We start from the raw sequence: 20,949 nt of genomic DNA on the forward strand, positions 1-20,949 counted from the left end.
CAAGCAATTCCTATTATTTAAAAAAGTAAAAACAAGTTATTAAAATGAACATTAGACTATATATTTAACAAGATTTAAAAACTAAAGTATTCAAATTACAGTGGTGCACATTGCTCCATAAATGTAAAAGGGTTGCAAGCACTAGTGAACTTGAGTTCAGTATCGATCTCAGGAGGGCCACGGAGCCACAGACGATCTCTGTAGTAGCTGGCACAAGATAGGTACTCCTTGTCGGTGTATCTTCTCACTTCTACTGGTACAAAAGGGTCCAAATGGTCAAATCCCTGTAACCGATAACATATAATTAATGACTATATTAGGTACACACAATTCTATCATTAGACAGATAATATAATAAAAAAAATTAATTGCTGAGTTTTAAGGTGTTTGTGATTGTTATACATTGGAAATGAAACTATTTTTGGTTTGTGAATCACATACATTATTTTGTTTTTTTTCTTAATAGTTTTAATTTGTTAAATTTGTCTGAAATTAGAAATAGTGTGAAACTTTTTAATTCTTTTTTTAAGATTATCAAATAATATACGAACAAGTCTGTGCCTGATGGTAAGTTAAAAGCTCGCCTGTAACTGTTACAGTGCCACTTAGGTTAGCTTTAAATTGCAAAGATGCGAGGGGCACTGCCACTGCTCCTGTTACTTTGAGACATATAGTTGACAAGTCTCGAGTTAAAGTATGAAACCATCACACTTAATATTCTGATCACTTTGAAACGAAGTCTACAAATTTTTTCAAATAAAATCTTAGGCTTTGAAATTCAAAATTTTAGCATTCTTCAATTGTTTTCTTTTAGTTATTTTTCAATTTGTTACGCGTGGACATAGCCAAGTATTTTTTTAATACGAGTTCTGATGTGGCATAATGCATGCAAAGTATTTTACGTCGCGTGTGAAGCGGATATTGTACGTACGCTCTGCGTGTTTTTAGTTTTCCAGATTCTGCAGGGGTCATTTTAACCTACCACATATGCATTGTTAACAACCCTTTACAAGAATAAAAACACTTTACTAGAGCTACAGCTTGAAGAGCGTTTCGCCACAACCATACTCCAATCTACATCTTTCTAACTGCCGATTTTTGTTGTAATTCAGATAAAATTTTATGTACAAGAACAATAATTTAGTGTGCAGCAGTCGAGAATAGATTTCAGCGTTATTTTGTTATTGATACGCAACTAACAGCTGTAATATTTCAAAAGTACTTTTAAATGCTGCTAACGCGAAATAGTTAAGAAAAACATTATAACTGTTTTAAGGAAATTTTAGATCTTCTTAAGTTAAGACTACATTTTGAAAAACGGGCAAAAGCCTCTCAAACAGTGTAAGTGCACAGATCATATTAAGGTAAGTACCTGTTAAAATCGTGTTAATAAATATTTAGAAACAGTTTTAGTTATAAATCATTTTTGTAATTTCTAAATTTAAAAACCCGAAGAACTTTGAAGTAAGTTTTCTTGCAAACTGTATAAAATTGGCACACGGCAGTTTTCGTCCTGCATTTGGAATATGAAAATGCATCACTTGCTAAGTTTCACTCAAAAAAGTCTTATCTGAGTTTTGAATACTGTTAAGTGTGATACCAAGGGCGCATATTTTGAATAAATACTTTTATTTATAGAACCGCAGTTGCATTTGTACCTCTTTGCGTAATAAATATTTTGGCAAGTAACTTTCTTGGTGGTCATCAGGTACAGCAAGTTGATCAGCTGTGAGAAGAATCACTCCATTTGTCTGGAAACAATTATTTTTTATTACTTTGATGCTACATTATTCTTGTATTCTTGTTAACTTGTATAATTAATATAATTCATTTAGCTTTTGTAACTTAGAAATTAATAGTTTGTTTCATACAACTAAAAGATAACGGAAGAGCGGGACTTCCTGTTACAGGTGGTAGACACCTACTAGGAAGTCCCTTAATAAACTTTTTTCATTCTTTTTTCATTATAGTAGAATGTAATCTATGATAGTCTACACCTAATAATGAAGAAATGTACCCAATTATTTTTCGTTAGTTCTTTAAAAGAGCTAGTAAGTGTGACTTCCTCAGGTTTTACAGTCTTCTTGGTGGGAGTGCTAAGCCGCGTCAATGGATAGAAAAAGCTGTTAAACCCATCAATGGCTACAAATGTTTTGCACCTGTAATGAAATAGAACAAATTAAAACAACAATATAAAATCACCTAATCATTTCTTTGTATTGTTGAAGGCTGGTGTGCTTTCTTAAACATACATTCCTAATACAAAGGAAATTTAGAGAGTAAACTACAACAATAAAAATTTCGTGTTAGTCAGAACACGTTCATGTTTACACTGAAATTCATGTTTATTTTGGCTATCATAATAAAATAAACACATATTTGTGAGTATAAGAGTGTAGAACTAGTCACTAGATCTTAATTCATGATATTTTTCCTAAGTCAAAGTCAAAGATTATTTATTCCATAGGTAAAATAAATTTACACTTGAAAACGTCACATTTAAGCTACTGCTCGTTCACTACGCTGACCTCCCTGAGAAGAACGAGCAAGAAACTCTAGGGATTGCTCTTTTCAAATAAACTTAAATGCTATGGAATACACTTTGAATCAAATTTGTGTGGATTTTGGAGCCGTGTCGCCTTCCATACATCTTTATCTAACACGTAGTCTTCAATTTTGTAATATGATTTTTCGACCAAAATATTTTTAATGTAGTTTTTAAACTTAGGAAATTATAAACTTAATATATGCTCCGGAATCTTATTGTAAGAATGTATACAGTTCCCCATAAAAGAGTTGTTTACCTTGGTTAAACGAAATCGTGGTACCATGAGTTTGGACTTAGCTCTAAGGTTAATATTATGGATATCTTCTTTCTTATTGAAATTATGTATATTTTCACTGGCATATAAAATATTAGAGTAAATGTACTGTGATGCCACAGTCATGATACCAGTCTCCTTAAAGTTTTCTCTGAGAGAAACCCGAGAGCCTAAACGGTACACAGAACGAATCGCTCGTTTTTACAATACAAATATGGTTTGAATATCTGCCGCTTTACCCCACATGAGAATCCCGAAGGACATTATACTATGGAAGTACCTAACTAAAGTAAACTAGTCTAGCAGTACTAACATCGGTAAGCTCACGTGTTCTGCGGACTGCGTATGCAGCGGAGCTTAATCTGCTGGCCAGGGAAGATATATGTGGGAAACCATTGAAGTTTACTATCTTAGTTCACTCCCAAGAAGACTGCTTTATTAACAAGGTCTAACTTTTCTCCGTTTATTTCTATGCTTGGATTGGTCGATTTTACGTTAGGTAATTCAAATTTAACACATTTTGTCTTCTTGGCATTAAGCAATAAATTATTAGCATTAAACCAATAAACTACCTTAGAGAGGGTATCATTAACATGGTCATAGTTAATGTCATGTCTGTCTGTTTTAAAAATCAAGTATGTGTCATCAGCAAACAACACTATTTCGCAATGGTCCTTAACAAAGAATGGCAGATCATTAATATAAATCAGAAATAAGAAAGGTCCAAGTATTGAGCCCTGCGGAACATCCATTTTTACCGGAGAACCCAAAGAAGTAACTCCATTTATGTCTACTTTCTGAATTCTACCATTGAGATATGACAAGACAAGTTTCGACGCCTTGCCATTTACACCGTAATGTTCCAGCTTCCTCGTAAGAGTAATATGATCAACGCAATCAAATGCCTTTGAGAGGTCACAGAAAACACCAATAGCATTCTGGGACCTTTCCCAAGCATCGTAGTCCTAACGCAGTACATTCTGTAAAACTTGCAAAGGTTTTCCATGTGAATAGTATAATGTCAATAATCTCTGCTGGCAAATACCGTCGTAGCATGAATGTGAGTAGATTAAAAATATAGAACCACAAAAAAATCAGTTTGTAACCTATTTTCGAAGGAACCGGAAATGAATAAGTTGCAGAAATTTGCAACAAATTAAGTGTTACCATACCAAATACATACGAATGAAAAATTTGATTTTTTATGGCTTTGGACAAAACAGTTTGATCCCATTTTGAAATCGGCGCAATAATCGATTATTTCGGTGGCGCTATAACATTAAAAAAAAAGTAGTTGTAATCAAACAATAAAACTTACTTTCTACTTTCAGACAGCTGCTTAATTTCATAGATCAAGGCATCAATGACGTCACAAGCGTACTTCACGCGGTTTATTCCATGTTCAACAAGTTCAGATAATGGAGCACCCGCTTCAGTCTTTTCTCTTTTACTCCATACATACTCTTTATTTATATTTAGCTGCAAATTAACACAATTAAAACACCTTGCTGAACTCAAAGTAACAAATTATAAACAAACAAAAAAAAAATTGTATGGCCTACACTTCTACCTTGAGTTTGGTTATAATTTGTTATTGTATATTGTGTCCATAGGACCCGAGATACAGGGTTTCCCTAGTGCGCGGGGCTAAGAGTGTACGTTTTACAGTTTTTCCATACTAGTTAAAATATTTACGCAAACATCATTCAGACAGCGTACTTCGCAGATAGCCATCCTCCTTGTATCAATTTGCCAGATTTTTGCTTTTCAAAGTTGCCTAATAATTCTCAAAAGAAACTGACCTCTCCATTCTTAAGTAGTGTCTGGTTCTGGTTCTTGAAGTGTAGCAACCAAGTGGCGGCGTCTAGTGGCAGATCCACAAAGCCCTCGTGCGACTGCGAGTTTGACATTTCCTTGTGGCGAGGTACGCGCCGTAGCCACTCGGATACTGGAAAGAACCGACTCTTTGAGAATATAACCAGTATGACTACCAGACATGTTTGTGGAGTGACATACAAATATAGAGCAATATAATACTTTTTAATTATAATCACTTTCATCTACTCAAAAACTATGCAGGGGCAAAGAGACAAGTCTTGATTTAGAAATCAGTCTGATTAAAATCCTGTTATGAAGTTCTGAATTTGAAATGTAGAAAATGAGTTTTAGATATTGGAAGATTACTAATCAGACAACTAGTAAAAAGCAATAAGACTTACCCCAGGGTACATGGACAATTAAAAAGCCCTCTTCATGCGCATAATGTAGAAGGTGGGCCATTGTTAAAGACTTTCCCGTTCCTTTTTCACCATCTAATAGTTTGTTAAGGAGCATTATATCAGATACTAAGTTTAATTTAATTAGTCAATATCTGGATGATCACAAATGTTGAAGCAAGTACGAAAAACTTAAACTTAATAATCTGCACTGAACAAATCACTCATAACAAGATGTGCACCTGGTTGTAAGTGACATGCCTCCATGATCCTCAGATCATGAGTGCCCCTCAGGGCACTATCATTTTACACATCACCCAGACACATAAATTAATAAGTCCCAAGAGCCTGTGATTTCACCAGCGCCCTTACCCTTCAAAACCAAAATGCAGTAATGCTCACATTGCTGTTTGGTGGTAGAAATAGGTAAGGTGGCAGTGCTTCACTGGATGAACTCTTTATTGTTAATATTTTCCATATCACATACAAGAAAATTGTCTTATTAGATTCCTAACAGAAGTTTTCCAAATTGAGTGAGTGAAGCTGTTATGGCTCCCCCTCAAACGGAACAATTTCCAAATGGAATTACTAGGCTATCCCTCAACTAATATGCATGAAACTTAAATAAAACCTCTAAGCATAAAAATTACAATTGTACAGATTGTGAAGCATACATTTTTTGTTTTTAACCTGCGACCTTGAAATAATTGAGGTAAAAAACCACCTTGCTAAGTCTATGGGAAAAATATTCAATTGTATAATTTGCGAACACAAATGTGCAGAAATGTGAAAACAGAAAAATAAGAAAGATTGCTGAAGTTCTGTAGGGAATGAATATTCCTATACTTCATTTCAATCCATTTTGAACAAAAAGTAAACAAACAAGTCACAAACGCCAACTACAAATTGATTAATTAATTGAATGAATCGATTTGTTCAATTCAGTCATACTAGCGGATTTCCTTACATAACCTATTAAGCATTTTAAAATTTCAATTTAAATCCTCCTTCAAATCCTTACACTTAGATACTCGTTTGATTGCAATTGAAATGTATGAATTAATAATCCATTACCAAACTTTAATTAATTCAACCGAATGTTTTTTTTTCGAACAGCACTATGCAACCATAGGTAAGTCATAGAAGTATAGAGAAATAATAACCTCACTTTCTGACTACCATTTTTCAAATACAAGTTTACGATGCTATTCAAGTGAATATTGTCGGAAAAAGTGATGATATATCAAGTCAAAATCTTCGAAATATACATGAAAGTGTTACTTATTCAATTTATTGAGTTATTGCTTTAGAATTAACCAAACAGGTTTGTTTACGTTTTGTTCAAAATGGATTGGAACAGACTATAGTAATATTGTTGTTTTTCATGATACCAAATGACGATGGGACTAACAAGGTGTGTCTCCGGTGGTAAGCTACACCCCTGTCTACAGCAGTTGTAGTGCCACTCAGAGCTTTAAATCACAAAGATCTGAGGGGCACTGCCACTGCACCCGTCACCCTTATACATAAGGTGAGTACTCTCATGTGCCTGTAATTTCAAATTATTAATAATAATCTATAATTTCAAAGTGGCAGTACTTCCTAAGATGCGATCATTCACAAGCAGCTCTACCGTTATTAAAATTCTTCTTATTTGTATGAAAAGGATACATAAAACATATCGAATAACTGGTTTGTTAAGGTCCGAAGCTTTTATACAATTCATTAGGTCAATTGCAGGCCGACGCACCATCAGAGTGGTTTCTGTAAATGTTTTAGTTTGTTTCATGAAGCTCTTGGGAAACCCGCCATGTTGGAACAGTTGCTTACATACTTCCGGCTTTAATGTATAGAAAAGACCGATTTGATCGTCATTGTGTTGGGTCTGAAATTAATTTTCCGTCAGTTAATTTTTTTATAAGTTCAGATACCTAAAATTACGGCGTTGAGCTATTTATTCAAAATATTATCCAGGAAACGGAGTATTGTTAAGCTTAATTTTATGGTGTTTTCTACAATTATTTCTATTTTATAGATTTTTTTTTAAGAATAAAATATAAGGCAAATCCACTTACAGGAGACAACTCATTTGTTCTAAAATTGACAGCCTGAGAGTAGCGCCGACATAACAGCCTGCTACTACGGGACAACATGGTGTATTCACTAATTAATTACTTTACAACTTCACAGTAAGACTACAAATTCTTCTTTTATATGCTATTGCCCCTTAAAAAAAATAGTTAGCAACATAACCTCAAATAAGCAAACGTCAAATTAGTTCCGTTCGGAAAAATAGCTTTTTCCCGAAGGCTATGGATTTTCGTTGAAAAGTACTAATGATAAGTATAAATTAAGGTATGGTCGGTGCGGTGGTCGGTACCGCAAACTAAGAAGATATTCATTAGTATAGCTCATTTAAAGATAGTTGATAATTGTTATTACTGTAGTAAATGTTCTATACAGTGTGTCCCTGGTAAAAGTGCACATACTGAACAGAGTGAGAGTAGACCACAATTGGTCGACGAAAAAAAATTAAAAAAAAATCTAAAAAATAAATTGAATATTTTATGTGGGTTTATATTTTTTTGGCTCGGTCGGACGACTTAATTTGCATAAAACGTTATAACTTTTTTTTTACTAGCTTTATTGCAACAAAATAAAAACTGTTAGCATTGTTATTAGTAGCACATCAAAATTACATTATAACTATGTAGACTTTAAAACAAAAAAATATTAAAAAAAATAATTTATCCAAAATTTATTTTAAAAAATCGTAAAATTTTCTCTATAAGTCAATTTTCGCAAAAAAAATCCCTATTTATTGCATTATTTTCACAATTCTTCTAATTTTACATGATATTAGCTTTCAAATAAAAAAAAACATCATGGATCTATCCCAATTAAAACAAAAGTTATAGGCGTTTAAACTGTACACGTGCTCTATTGTATCACCTGCCGCTGTCCGTGCATCCTCAGGTAGAGACCCTTTTTTTTAAATCTTTTGTTTACGAACACTGCTCCACATCGTCGCGGGCTGAGGCCAAGGGTGAAGGGGCAGGGAGAAAACGTTAGACCTTATTTACAACAAATAAAAACCAGTTGCTCCGAAACATTCGCTGTGTACACTGTGTTTTGTTTTCGTGATGCCGCGCTTATCGGATTTCCCCGCAAATCATATCGCTGATATGCATTATTTCTACGGTTGGCATCATGGATCAGCAAGAGCTGCTTGCTTGGCCTACAGGGAGCAATATCCTGAACGACAACCGCAACCTTCAGCCCGTAACTTTCAAGAGGTTCACCGATTGCTATCTATCCACGGAATCGGTGGGCAACGCCGCGAAAGAGCCCGGCAAGTGATCGTTGACATTTCTATTGAGGAAGCTGTCCTCAGTAACTTATTTTCAAATCCCACAACGAGCATAAGACGCTTGGCTGCACACCACGGAATTTCAAAAACTTCAGTTTGGCGCATTCTAAAGAAGGAGGGGTTACACCCTTATCATTACCAACGAGTACAACATTTGCATGGCAATGCTGACTTCATTTCGAGATGTGTTTTTTCTACGTGGATTCAACGACAGTCCAGAATGGATCCTCAGTTTTCGCAACGTATTTTATGGATGGATGAATCTACTTTTACTCGCAACGGGATAACTAACGCGAGAAATCTACACAGATGGCGTATTTCGAATCCACACCTGAAAAGAGAGTCTACATTCCAAGTGCAGTTTTCTGTGAATGTTTGGGCAGGACTTATTGGTCGTTATTTAATAGGACCAGTCATTTTACCTGCAACGTTAAGAGGGGAGACATTTTTAAGCCTGTTGAGAGACGATTTGCCAGACCTACTAGAAGATGTGCCTATTCTTGCATTACAACGTATGTATCTGCAGATGGACGGGTGCCCCGCTCATTATTCGTTAAATGTGCGAAATTTTTTAAATGAGCGATATCCCAACAAGTGGATTGGCCGCGGAGGGCCAGTGGCATGGCCCCCGCGGTCACCAGACTTAACACCACTCGACTACTTTTTTGGGGAGCCATGAAGCAAGCGGTATACAGTGAACCCATAAATACTCAAGCGGAACTTATCGACCGAATCAACCATTTCGCTCAAGAAATTAAAGAGAACGAAGATATGGTTCAATCCGCGACCAAACAAATAGTAATGCGGACGCTAATGTGCCTACAGCAAAATGGAAACCATTTTGAAAATCTTATGCACAACATTTAATAAACAAATAAATACTTTTTGGCATAATATTATTTTTTATTTAACTTAAAGCTTACCAGCTTCATCTAAGTTGATGCGCTTCTTTTGTAATGAGAGAAGTAGAGCTATGTAGATTAGATATGGACGGCGGCCGGCTGACTCAGATTAGGTGTGTACTTTAAACGCCTATAATTTTCGTTTTAATTAAGATAAATTCAAGATTTTTTTTTTAGTTGAAAGATAATATCATGTAGAATTAGAAGAATTGTGAAAATAATGCAATAAATAGGGATTTTTTTTGCGAAAATTGACATAAAGAGAAAATTTTACGATTTTTTAAAATAAATTTTGGATATATTACTATTTTTTTATATTTTTTTGTTTTAAAGTCTACGTAGTTATGATGTATTTTTGATGTACTACTAATAACAATGCTAATAGTTTTTACTTTGTTGCAATAAAGCTAGTAAAAAAAAAGTTAAAACGTTTTATGTAAATTAAGTCGTCCGATCGAGCCAAAAAATTATAAACCCACATAAAATATTCAATTTATTTTTTAGATTTTTTTTTTAATTTTTTTTGTCGACCATTTGTGGTCTACTCTCACTCTGTTCAGTATGTGCACTTTTACCAGGGACACACTGTATAGTAAGGTATCCTTTTATTTATGTAATATTTAATTGTAAACATACTCGTTTTTACATGCTACAGTGGTGTCTCCAGCGGCAAACACTTGCCAGACGAAGCCCGAAAACCAGCAAATTACCACTAGGCTTTTAGTTTTTCTTCGTCATATTATAATAGATTTAAACAATTATTTTATTTTAAATGTTGTGTGTTGTAGCGTCTATATTTTATTTTCCTAAAAATATACCGACACTTGTATTATGTCACTGAGCAACAAAATTTATAGTGGTAATCATTGACTTACAATAATATAGTGGTAATACCAAAAGTTAAATAAGCCATGCTGGTAAAAATATTTTTTTACAATGCGTAGGACGCGTTCCCAGTTTCCCACTATGTCGTCACGTTTTATTATCGTTAGACGACTGTCGTGTCTAGCCTGTTCCCATATCACGACTATCTGTCGTGGACGATTTTTTATCGTTGAACGACTGTCGTGACTAGCTGTTCCCACTAGATCGTGACGACAATTTATCGTTTCACGACAGCCTCCTTGTCGTTTGCACGACATAATCGTTTGATGCATTGCAGTCGCTTGTATGTTCTTTTGGAAGCCGTTAGTGTGTGTTCACTCGAAATGGATGACGACGAAATTTTAGTAACATATTACTTTTAAAAATGCGGAAGAGGAAGCAAACAAAGAAAAGAAAATATAACGTGACATATAAAATAAAATGTGACGACAATAGGAGCTGCGACAATCTGTCGTCACGTTTTTATCGTGACGTTTTTTTATCGTCTGACGACTGTCGTTCTAGCTGTTCCCACTGTGACGACAGTTCGTCGTTGTAACGATAAAAAATCGTGAACGACAGTTAATCGTGTCGTGCTATATGTGACCAACTTCATTTAAATATACAAGTCACAATACTGTAAACTGCACGAGAATCTGTCGTCACGACATAGTGGGAACGCGCCCTTAGTTTACATTTAATTTTATCAGAGCCTATAGAGCTATTATCCCTAGTAATAAAAACTCAAAAGTATTGTAATTAAGTTAAACTTTTATTACTTTATCTTAAATTCTACTACTTCATCTATTCTGTTGTCTTCTCTTCTTAAATATACTGACAGGCCGCTGTATTTCCGTGTATTGATTATCACTCTGATCAACCTTTTCAATTACATCCTTAACCACTATTGTTTCTCTTTGTGACAGTGGGTCTTTTGATTCATTCTCTAATATTTTATTGTTCACGTTTGCAGATACACTAGGAATTGGTTCAGTATATTTTGATTTCTTTAAAATAGAAATTGTTTGATCACTAAACAAGTGTGAGAAAGCTTTATAAATATCACTAGGTTTCTGAATCCCTTTTGCAGGATCATAAGGTTCTCTGCAAGGCTCAATGTTAGAATGTTGGAAAATTATTTCTAATGTTTCACTGTCATCTTCGTCATTGAACGAAACTTTTCTGTTCATTTTGGTAGTTTGACAGGGAGTAATGTCTTCTTCTGATTCTTCTATGTCATCTGTTTCTAAAATATCATTCAATCTGAAATATTAATAAATTGACATTGTTAGATAAATGTCCAAATATGGCTCATTGAATGTACAGGAAGTGAATGTTTGGTTGACTGATTTCATAATTGTTTTAACAAACAAAATATCGATATTGACAAAAAATACAAAGAAGTATCTTTTGATATTAGCACTTGTTTAAGTGTCAAATTGATTTTTTTTCTCCTCAATCTTCATTACTTTCAAAAATGTCTCTACATCTTACCTGTCCATTTCATCTTCTAACTCTTCCAGTTCTTCCATCTCATCAAGCTTCTTTAAAAGGTCTTGTTCAGTCTTACTATCACTTCTTTCTTTGTTCTTTAACTCCACTAACTTCTCTTCAAGCTCATTTTGTTTATCAAGCACTTTTTGCAATAATTCAAGTTTAGAATCACTATGATTTTCATTTGTCATTTCGTCTGTTTTCAATACAATCTTCTTTTCACTTGCTATGGCTTGTTTGTGATCACCTGGTATTTGAGTTTTTATTTTCGTACCTTCTATTGAAATAGTTTTTTCTTTTGACTCACCATATTTTAGTTCAGCAAGTTCATTTTCAAGTTCTTCCTGAAGTTCTAGTTCTTCCAGTTTCTGCCACAGTTCTTCATCTGTTACTTGTTTGTAATCTTCTTTTTTAATCTGACTCTGTTTGTACTTCTTGATATTCTCTCTGTGTTTTGCTCTCCATGCTTTGTCCTCTTCTTCAGTGTGTACCTCAATGATATCTTGCCCTTCATTGTCATACAGTGTAGTCTTAGGAAAGGATAGTTGGTTTTCTAAATATTCTCTTTCTTTTCTGAATGAGCTTAATTTTGATTCAGCATCTTAAAATTAAACATTACAGAAAATAAATAGTAGTTTTTAGTTTCTTTAACTTTATGTATTTTAAATGGAAATTGAGAGAGCATTGGCAAAATTTCACACAGCACCAACAGCCAAAGCTAATTTTAAAAATAAATCTAATTCAGAAAAACAAAAATCTGTTAGATGTGAACTTTAAAGTCCCAATGGCTTTTATAGTGGGAATCTCGGTTTCGAATATTTCCAGAATCCTGATGATGTTTTGGTGTTTTTGAAGTTCAAAACTGATGTCTTCAGTTGCGCTCACTGTAATCACTTAACAGTATTAAAAAATCTACTAAATTAACTGGCACTTTTTATATAGATCTTAGCACAATCTGTGGGTATTGAAAAATGAAAATAATAAAATCAGATTCTCACTATCTGAAATGCCCATTTTTTTTACACCCTCACTTTAAAAATGAAAAAGCTCTAAAGAAGAATTTAATTTTATAATAATTTGAGTTAACAAAGAACTTAACTGAAGTATTGTTTTTTGACTTACTAAATGTCTAACCTTGTTCTATGGTCACGGTTGACTGAGGCGGTAAAGTCATCAACCAGTTATATCCAATATTAATCCAAACCACCCCATTTTTTCACCATAGTTACAAAAGTTATTAATTAAATACCTTATTTTTAATTTTACAAAGAACATTCCAATTTATGCAACATCTGTTTCACAAATTATTTTATTTTAACAATATGATTTTTTATCAAATCAAATCATTTATTTCTTTGTGATACACAGGTTATGAAGTTGTTACAAGAATGAATTTTGAATCACTGTGATCTGCCATATGGCATACAATATTATAAGTTAAATTTATTATTAAATCTGAAAATAGTTTCATTTCCTATGTGTAACAATCACGAAAACCTAAGGACTTGATATTTCCCAGGATGATGATCCAAGTCTCGGTTTTTTCCCAGGATGCAGAAATGTAGTGAGTATTTAGAATTTGGAATGTACTGTAAAAGTTGTCTGAGAAAAAGAACCATGTTTACCTTTTATCCTATGTTGCCTTAATATCTCAGCTTGTTTCAAAGAACATTTGACAAAATAATCGGCTCCCAAAGCAACAGTCACTTCGTTAGTGTGTCTCAGTTCCCCTCTGAACAATATCCTGCTACCAATCGGAATTAGTGCCGGCACTTTTAGTTTATCGGAAAACGTATTGAAGTCTATACATCTCAGGTTCTGTATATAATTTTCCCAGAAGCGAATGTTCCTTTCGTTCCCTGCCAAACTCTGTATAGAAATAAAGACCGACATGAAATCATTATCAAGCATCCTTTATGTTATCGTGTAAATTATATAAAACACCTAAAGTAAGTATTTTTTACTGGTGTACTCACCTCATGATAAATATTACTTAGAAAATTCATTTATATACAAAAGTAAAATAGTTTTGGTATAATATAGGTGAAAATAGAGTATATAATCTATGGATGAAAACAAGTGGTTTGTGGGTGAAAATGACAACATAACCTCAATTCGCAACAATAATAATACGTTTAGAAATGGTTTCGTAACCAAAATTGTCAAAAACAATTTTCCGAACGACAGTATGACGTTGGACAGTTTTCTTGTAGCTATTTAAATTGATTTGCCTACTCTGTACTACATTGCACCGCCACTAATATTGAGTATAGTTTCTCAGTGGCAAGCTGGTATTTACTTGGTGTATAAAATAGTCAGGTTCGTGCTCTAAAAACGTATGTCGTTCCTGTCAAATTTTGCGATCGAATCGTCAGCATAAAATATTAATTAAAACGTTTCCAATGCATTAAAACCGCATGAAATAATTTGTAACAACACAATTACTTACAATGGAAGAGAAAAAGTCAATACTGCACGAATTATACGTGTTTTCCGAATGGAAACCAGAACCCGAATATTTAGTAAGTTTTAACATAATTTAAGATTATTTTGCTGAATTTTACCTAAAAGCCTTGATAATATGTTAAAACATTGTTCTATTTATATATTGGACTTGACAAGTTAATAGATAGGTGTAGTTTGGAGAAGTTGTAATTGGCGAAATCATTGATTTTTTTTTCAGCAAAAGTCTGACAACATTTTACCTGAAAACATATCATCCCTTTGGAGATGGTTAAATTTTTTTGGGCCTAAGAAGAGACTTATTGATAGCATCACAGCGTAAGTGTGTTTAATAACTTTCAGATAAATTAATTAATTATTTTTTTATCATAATGTTTTTTTAGTTTTAAAGAAAGACAACAAAAGTGGCACATCGCTCTGGGCGATGCGGGCAAAGTGATAGCTGTACTTGCAGATAATATCCTTGAGATCAGAACCAAGCGTTCTGAATATGCTACTATTGCAGCTAGAACTACAGGTAAATTATTTATTGTATTAAATTCTCTGCTTGCTTTTTATTACAAAGAATATTAATCAAAGAAGAAGAAAAAGAAATATGTAACAAATTTAAAAAATATTTATTTTAAAGTGGTAATCTATCTATCTATTTATTTATGTAAGACAGTAGATGAGAACTGTTACTGCATTGCAAACCACAGTGTCGTGATTACCTGTTTATGGTTTTGAAATTAAGAAGCCTAATTTATTTTAAAATATATAAATAGTATCACATCTTTTTTTTTATACAGTTTTAAGAGGCCTGAAAAGTTTGGGCATTAATGTCGGCCTCGTAATGTATGTATACATATAAATAAGTCTCCTATTTTATCTGTCACTACTCCCATGTGAGGTAATGCTCCTCATCAGAAAGCAAGACCTCACATAGGAGTATAAAGCTTCAGCACACTTCGTCAACGGGTTGCTCATCATTAAATTTAGCTCTCCCACCTGACCAATGTCCTTCAATTGATATTGGGTTTGACAGCACGCATACCGATCACATCCCTTTAAATAAAGCATGTCCTCCAACTTGTTACAGAATTGGCATTGAGGGGATTCGGCCCTTCTGATTCATGAAATAGTAAAACTTACCGGATCGAAGGAATTTTTTCTGAGTGTTTTTTCTGAGTGTTCGATCTTTGTATTAATAATTATAACAAACTAGTGGAGTAATTTCCCAAAAAAATAATTGAATATCAATTCAATAAAAATTTAATTAATACAGTGAATAGCGACATCTCTCGCCAGGACTGGTAGCTGTAAAGGTACTAACTGGGTGATAAATCTGTAATAGATTTCTCATAGATGGCGCTACGACTATAGTCGTCACAAAATAATAGATCATATTTGACACATGTCATCGCAACGTAAATAGTGATGTGAACTGCAATATCGGTAACCAGTTTAAACGATTCTCACGAGAAATCGATTAAAAATTTTAGGAGTTTGTAATCGTTTAGGTTATTTTTCTGTTCATTGCTTTTCAGTTCTAGATATATCAATCAACATTTATTTAAACGTTATACAGTTTAATAGAAATAATAAGTAAGTATTTTAAGTGAGCACAACGGCAACCTGTACTTGTTGTTGTATTGTAGTTATACATTAGCATAGTTCACGAGGATAACCTGTACGTAAATAACAAAATTCTGAAGTAAAACAAAAGACCTCCTTATTGGAATTTTTTATTTATCAACGTCATCGGAAGATGAACCAAAACCATCTGTTGAGCTAGTTTCACCAGTCCATATAATTAACTCGTTTTCAATTAAATTATCAATATTAACATCTCTGTCAAAATCTTCTTTTATTAGTTTTCTAGTTTTTTCCACCACCTTTCTCCAGTCTTCCTTTGTTACTTTAGTACATGCTTCCTTTAATAAAGTCATCATTTTTTTTGTGGAGAACGGTGGCTTAGTATTATTACGTCCTGCGTAGCCTGTAAAAAAAAAACACTGTTGTAAAATAGTAATGTTCCTTCACAGTGATATTACAAATTCGAAAGTTTATATGTTACCTCTTTACATTTGTACTTTATTAAAATATGCTACTAGTACAAAATAAGTCTTAATATATACGAATTTAAAATAACAGTATTAAATGCAAAAATATTAACCTTTAATTTGAGCCCAAATCAACTCAATAGCATTGTATTGACAGTGGTACGGCGGTGTCCTTATAATTTTATGTCCATGCTCAAGTGCCAATTCATCAATTTCATACCTAAGTTTTGTAGGTCTATGCTCTCGCACTAATCTTAACAATTCCACTTTCAATAGCTCCATGTCAGCTTCGACACCATTCCTCTGTAGCCATGCCACCAAATCAGCCTTTTTATTTGCCTGAGTCGGCGCTCGATCTATTTGAACCGAATGATACGATGCATTGTCCATAATTATTGTACATTGTTCGGGGAGGTTCTGAAGTAAAGTTTTAAACCACTCTTTAAATTTGTTTGCGTCCATTTCTTCGTGATATTCTTTTGTACTTTTTGATTCAAATGCTAGTAAAGCATTATTAACGAAACCTCCCCCGGCTGATCCAGCATGGCAAATTATGAGGCGACCACCTTTTCCCATTGGCACTTTCGAGCTGGATGCTTTAGTGTCGTCGGTCCATGATTGTGGTACTGTGTGGTTTGAGTTCAACCAAGTCTCATCGATAAACACAACATTATCCCAATTTGTAATTTTATTCATTTCTCTCAAAAATGAAACTCTTTGTAATATTAAATCATGTCTTTCCATCATAATATTTCTTTTGTCAGACTTCTTGTATTTAAAACCAATTTTTTTCAAAATTGTAATCAGTGAGGTAGCACTCCCAGTAAATAAGCCAAGCTCTCGAAGTGATACCAACAATTTACTCACAGTAGGGTACTCGTGTCTAGTATAATATGTATAAACATGGTTACGAATAGCGTCTGCATCGAACGTGTCGATACCTGTTACAGGCTTGCTTTTCTTCCTCTTTCTAGGCGTATGTAATACGTTTTCTTGAGAGCCGGAAGGCCCATATTTTTCTTGTATGATGGTGTGTACCGTTCTTTTGCCGATTCCAAGTGCACTTGCGACGCGATTTTGCACTTGTGTCACTGGTAATAGAGGTCCACCATTAAGTGACTCCCTTTCGAAATAGTCGTGTAATTTCACAACCAGTTCGCGAGTCTGGCTATTTAAAGCACGTCCTCTTTTCGACATGTTGAAAAAGAGTTCACACAGAATCAAGTCCAAAATATCCAAGCCAAGGTCAACGAGATTGAAAATAGAAGTAGTCCAAAAGCACAGCCGAGTCACAAGAAAAAACACCACGAATAACCAAGCGTACAGTCAACTTCCAAGACGGCGAAAGACTGCGCGGGCGCCGATGCAGAGTGACGCTAAATCGACATCAGTGTTGCCGTTTCAGAATTTGCGATAAAGAAAAGGAAATACAAATCTGACTTTACGGTTCTGTCTACTATAAATACTAGTATACTCAGTCTAATTTTGTAAGCACTTTAAAATTTTTGTTTTTGTAATTAAATAAGTCATTTTTTTAAGTGAAACCGATTTGACTCGATGATAGTCGGCGCGTATTGGTTACAACATTATTATTAAAAAGAATTATTTCTTTGTAGACTGAAGATGTAACTGTTTATAAGACGTTTCGGAGTAACCCAAAATTGGATTTTATTTTGGAATTCCTGCGAAAATAATACTTGAAATATGTTTCTTTCATAATGTATAGACCTTCAATAAAATTTATGTATTTTTTTAAAACCCAATAAGTTATTAATTGCTTATTTACTGTTTCGTTGATTGCATTCAAAGTTACATACTATCGACTGGTTTAGCTGTCAAATATGATCTATTATTTTGTGACGACTATAAAAAGTCGTTGAAAGACCAAGTACAAAGACACGACCCAAGCACATAGAAAAATTCGTGAGGTCCGTTGGTTCGTTCCGTGGCTTAGTTGGTATAGCGTCTGGCACGGTATGCAAGAAGACGTCGGTTCGAATCCGACCGGATCGAAGGAATTTTTTCTGAGTGTTTTTTCTGAGTGTTCGATCTTTGTATTAATAATTATAACAAACTAGTGTAGTAATTTCACAAAAAATAATTGAATATCAATTTAATAAAAATTTAATTAATACAGTGAATAGCGACATCTCTCGCCAGGTCTGGTAGCTGTAAAGGTACTAACTGGGTGATAAATCTGTAATAGGTTTCTCATAGATGGCGCTACGACTAAAAAGTCGTTGAAAGACCAAGTACAAAGACACGACCCAACCACATAGAAAAATTCGTGAGGTCCGTTGGTTCGTTCCGTGGCTTAGTTGGTATAGCGTCTGGCACGGTATGCAAGAAGACGTCGGTTCGAATCCGACCGGATCGAAGGAATTTTTTCTGAGTGTTCGATCTTTGTATTAATAATTATAACAAACTAGTGGAGTAATTTCACAAAAAAATAATTGAATATCAATTCAATAAAAATTTAATGAATATAGTAAAACCATTGACTTACAATTATATGGACGTCGGGTCCGCGCTAAAAAGTGTCCGCACTTGTAAGGCGCTAAAATCGTATACAGAGCGCGACACTCCGCTTTAGTCTTCATTTGTTCTACTGACAGCGCGATACTGCGATGACATTACAATTTAAATTTCGAATAGGTTGATTTGGGACATTTTTTTCGTGGTTTTTGTATTAGACCCGTCGTCCATTTATTTGTAAGTCAATGAGTAAAACTTATTTAATGGAATGTGACCAGAATGCGGTCTAAGAGCAATTATTAACAGTGACTTGGATAGTCTACCCTCCTCAAACCAGGGCTTTCTTGGAGGACACAGAGATCTCATCATAGCTCTAGCCCATTGATCCATACTTAGGTCCCTTACAAATGGGATAAGTTCTGTGGCAAAGGGCATACCGGATGGTTCCAACGGCTCGGAAATAGCCTCCCTTGCTAGTCTGTCTGCTACTTCGTTTCCTAGAAGTCCGATATGTGATGATATTGAAGTGTTATGTTAATATTATTGGACAATAGGTTAGTCATTAATTTTAATGCCTCATATGCTATTGCCATGCCTTGACCTCCAAAGACACATCAAACCAAGTGCTGAAGTGCACTTTTAGAATCAGTGAGAATAACAATTTTTTTTGTATCCACAGAACTAACAAAGGATAATGCTTCCACTATGGCAAATAACTCCGCTCTCATTATGCATGCTTCATAACACAATTTGAGTTTGAATGATACTTTTTCTTACGGGTCATAAAAGGCCACGCCAACACCATTGATGTCCTTGGAACTATCAGTAAAAATCCTATAGTAGCCACTGTATTTAAGAGTTCAAAACTTATTTACACAATTATTTAAATACACCGTGTTACATTGTCCCTTGGGAGTGGTCAGGTTGGGTATCCTGTCTTTTATGCAGTTATTTATATCTATGTACGACATCCAAATTTCCATATAAAACATTTCCAATTTGTTATTTTTGTATACATCTCTATTTTCTAAATTGTTACAAGCTTCAGTTAAAGCTGGTTTTGCCTTATTATTCCAGTAACTAATTATGTTACATTCTGCGGTTAGATCTTGAATACTTCGTACACTTACTTTTTTAGTAAGAGATACTGTGGATAACCAATATTTATGTGCCAACCAGTATCTACGCACAGCCAGAGGTGGTATGGCCAACTCACATTCCATTACATGTATCGGTGTAGTTCGAATGAATCCCCCACAGATACATAAGGCTTTATTTTGTAAGAGGTCTAGTTTACGTAAGTGACAGCTCTGAGCTGAGTTAGCATACAAAAAACTTCCATAATCAATTTGGCTTTAAAAGAGAAATGTCCTTCTCATAAACTTTAGGTAACACCCCAAGAGCAACCTACGAGTACTTTTAAAATATTAAGATGTTTATAAATCTTTTGATACAACTGATTTATGTGAGAGTTCCAAAGGAGCTTGGAGTCTAGCCATAAGCCCAGATAATAAATTTTTTTATGGTTATTTATTACTACACCAACTATGTCTAATTCTAAATTAAATTCTCTTCTGGATCTATTAAACAAACAGGCTTTACTGTTTCCCTCTGATATACAAAGTCCAATATTTCCCAGCAACTCCGCAAAAATACAGATTACATTCCTAATATCACTAACTGCAGATTGAATTGATAGTACATCCTTGAAGCTAATGTTTGTAAAAAACACTTCTATATCTGACCCCGTTAATAAGTGACAAATGATCCCTACTCCCAATTTAGAGATATACAGAAGCAGCCCTTACTATAGGGTTGTAGTCATATATAATAAATTACCAGACACTAAAAAGTTCTGACCATTACGCAACATTTAAAAGTATATCGTCGTCTTAGAGTGAATACCTTGTATTTTATTTCTAAGTAATTTTCAAGATGAAGATAAAAATGTGTTGTAAAATGTAGTAAACACAATAATGTCTGTGGTTAGCATTTTAATTAATCAAATTATACCACTTGCAGGTACCATATCACTTTAATAATATATTTGAGCAAGAAGTTAATAAGTTGTTCTTCAACAAAAATCATTAAAAACGAACTATGTGAAAATGCATTTGCAAAGTCTTCACTCTAAGGCGACAATATTCAACTTATTACTGGCCTGTAACCATTACTACTCCGTAGAAGAGTTCAGATAGACAGTTCTAAGGAAAATAAATATTCTATCACCCAAGGGCCACCTTCATATAATTTCTAATAATATATATAGAAGTAACTTTTTAAGAAAATAAATTTTGTTTT

General features: G+C 34.0%; 3 protein-coding genes across 4 annotated transcripts in view; 1 reads left to right on the forward strand and 2 right to left on the reverse strand.

Moving 5' to 3' along the window:
- Window positions 1-62: 62 nt before the first annotated feature.
- Window positions 63-7,216, reverse strand: LOC113230443 (28S ribosomal protein S29, mitochondrial). 2 transcript variants are annotated; one of them, XM_026464377.1, is made up of 9 exons: window positions 7,114-7,178; window positions 6,869-6,923; window positions 6,710-6,802; window positions 5,042-5,134; window positions 4,625-4,770; window positions 4,141-4,301; window positions 2,018-2,159; window positions 1,659-1,751; window positions 67-284 (listed from the first exon to the last, which is right to left on the reverse strand). In XM_026464377.1, exons 3-9 carry the CDS (start codon window positions 6,789-6,791, stop codon window positions 96-98), a joined length of 906 nt encoding a protein of 301 aa, XP_026320162.1. In that variant the 5' UTR covers window positions 6,792-6,802; window positions 6,869-6,923; window positions 7,114-7,178; the 3' UTR covers window positions 67-95. The 2 variants fall into 2 exon arrangements, with proteins under 2 accessions (XP_026320161.1, XP_026320162.1); XM_026464376.1 differs by having other exon boundaries at window positions 63-284; window positions 6,710-6,923; window positions 7,114-7,216.
- Window positions 7,217-10,947: 3,731 nt separating this feature from the next.
- On the reverse strand, window positions 10,948-13,766 carry LOC113230442 (unconventional prefoldin RPB5 interactor-like protein). The gene is made up of 4 exons (XM_026464375.1): window positions 13,645-13,766; window positions 13,294-13,537; window positions 11,669-12,269; window positions 10,948-11,437 (listed from the first exon to the last, which is right to left on the reverse strand). Exons 1-4 carry the CDS (start codon window positions 13,672-13,674, stop codon window positions 10,975-10,977), a joined length of 1,338 nt encoding a protein of 445 aa, XP_026320160.1. The 5' UTR covers window positions 13,675-13,766; the 3' UTR covers window positions 10,948-10,974.
- A 352-nt stretch (window positions 13,767-14,118) lies between these two features.
- The window catches only part of LOC113230042 (neuroblastoma-amplified sequence-like), a 39,160-nt gene continuing 32,329 nt past the window's right edge, over window positions 14,119-20,949 (forward strand). The window contains exons 1-4 of the mRNA XM_026463772.1: window positions 14,119-14,190; window positions 14,352-14,449; window positions 14,515-14,648; window positions 19,328-19,356. Of these exons, the coding sequence (XP_026319557.1) occupies window positions 14,119-14,190; window positions 14,352-14,449; window positions 14,515-14,648; window positions 19,328-19,356 (333 nt within the window). The remainder of the gene's footprint in view (window positions 14,191-14,351; window positions 14,450-14,514; window positions 14,649-19,327; window positions 19,357-20,949) is intronic.

The sequence above is a fragment of the Hyposmocoma kahamanoa genome, unplaced genomic scaffold (assembly GCF_003589595.1).
Source record: "Hyposmocoma kahamanoa isolate Upper Pololo Valley unplaced genomic scaffold, ASM358959v1 63, whole genome shotgun sequence".
Lineage (NCBI taxonomy): Eukaryota > Metazoa > Arthropoda > Insecta > Lepidoptera > Cosmopterigidae > Hyposmocoma > Hyposmocoma kahamanoa.

Excerpts from the sequence above, each read along its gene's own strand:
- LOC113230442 (XM_026464375.1), bottom strand. The coding sequence starts at position 13,674 with ATGAATTTTCTAAGTAATATTTATCATGAG. Across the intron at positions 13,538-13,644 it reads TAAGTAATATTTATCATGAG|AGTTTGGCAGGGAACGAAAG; the intron begins GTGAGTACACCA and ends ATTTCTATACAG. Across the intron at positions 12,270-13,293 it reads AAGGCAACATAGGATAAAAG|ATGCTGAATCAAAATTAAGC; the intron begins GTAAACATGGTT and ends TTTAATTTTAAG.
- LOC113230443 (XM_026464376.1), bottom strand. The coding sequence starts at position 7,191 with ATGTTGTCCCGTAGTAGCAGGCTGTTATGTCGGCGCTACTCTCAGGCT. Across the intron at positions 6,924-7,113 it reads GAACAAATGAGTTGTCTCCT|ACCCAACACAATGACGATCA; the intron begins GTAAGTGGATTT and ends AATTAATTTCAG. Across the intron at positions 4,771-5,041 it reads AATTGTCCATGTACCCTGGG|TATCCGAGTGGCTACGGCGC; the intron begins GTAAGTCTTATT and ends GGTTCTTTCCAG.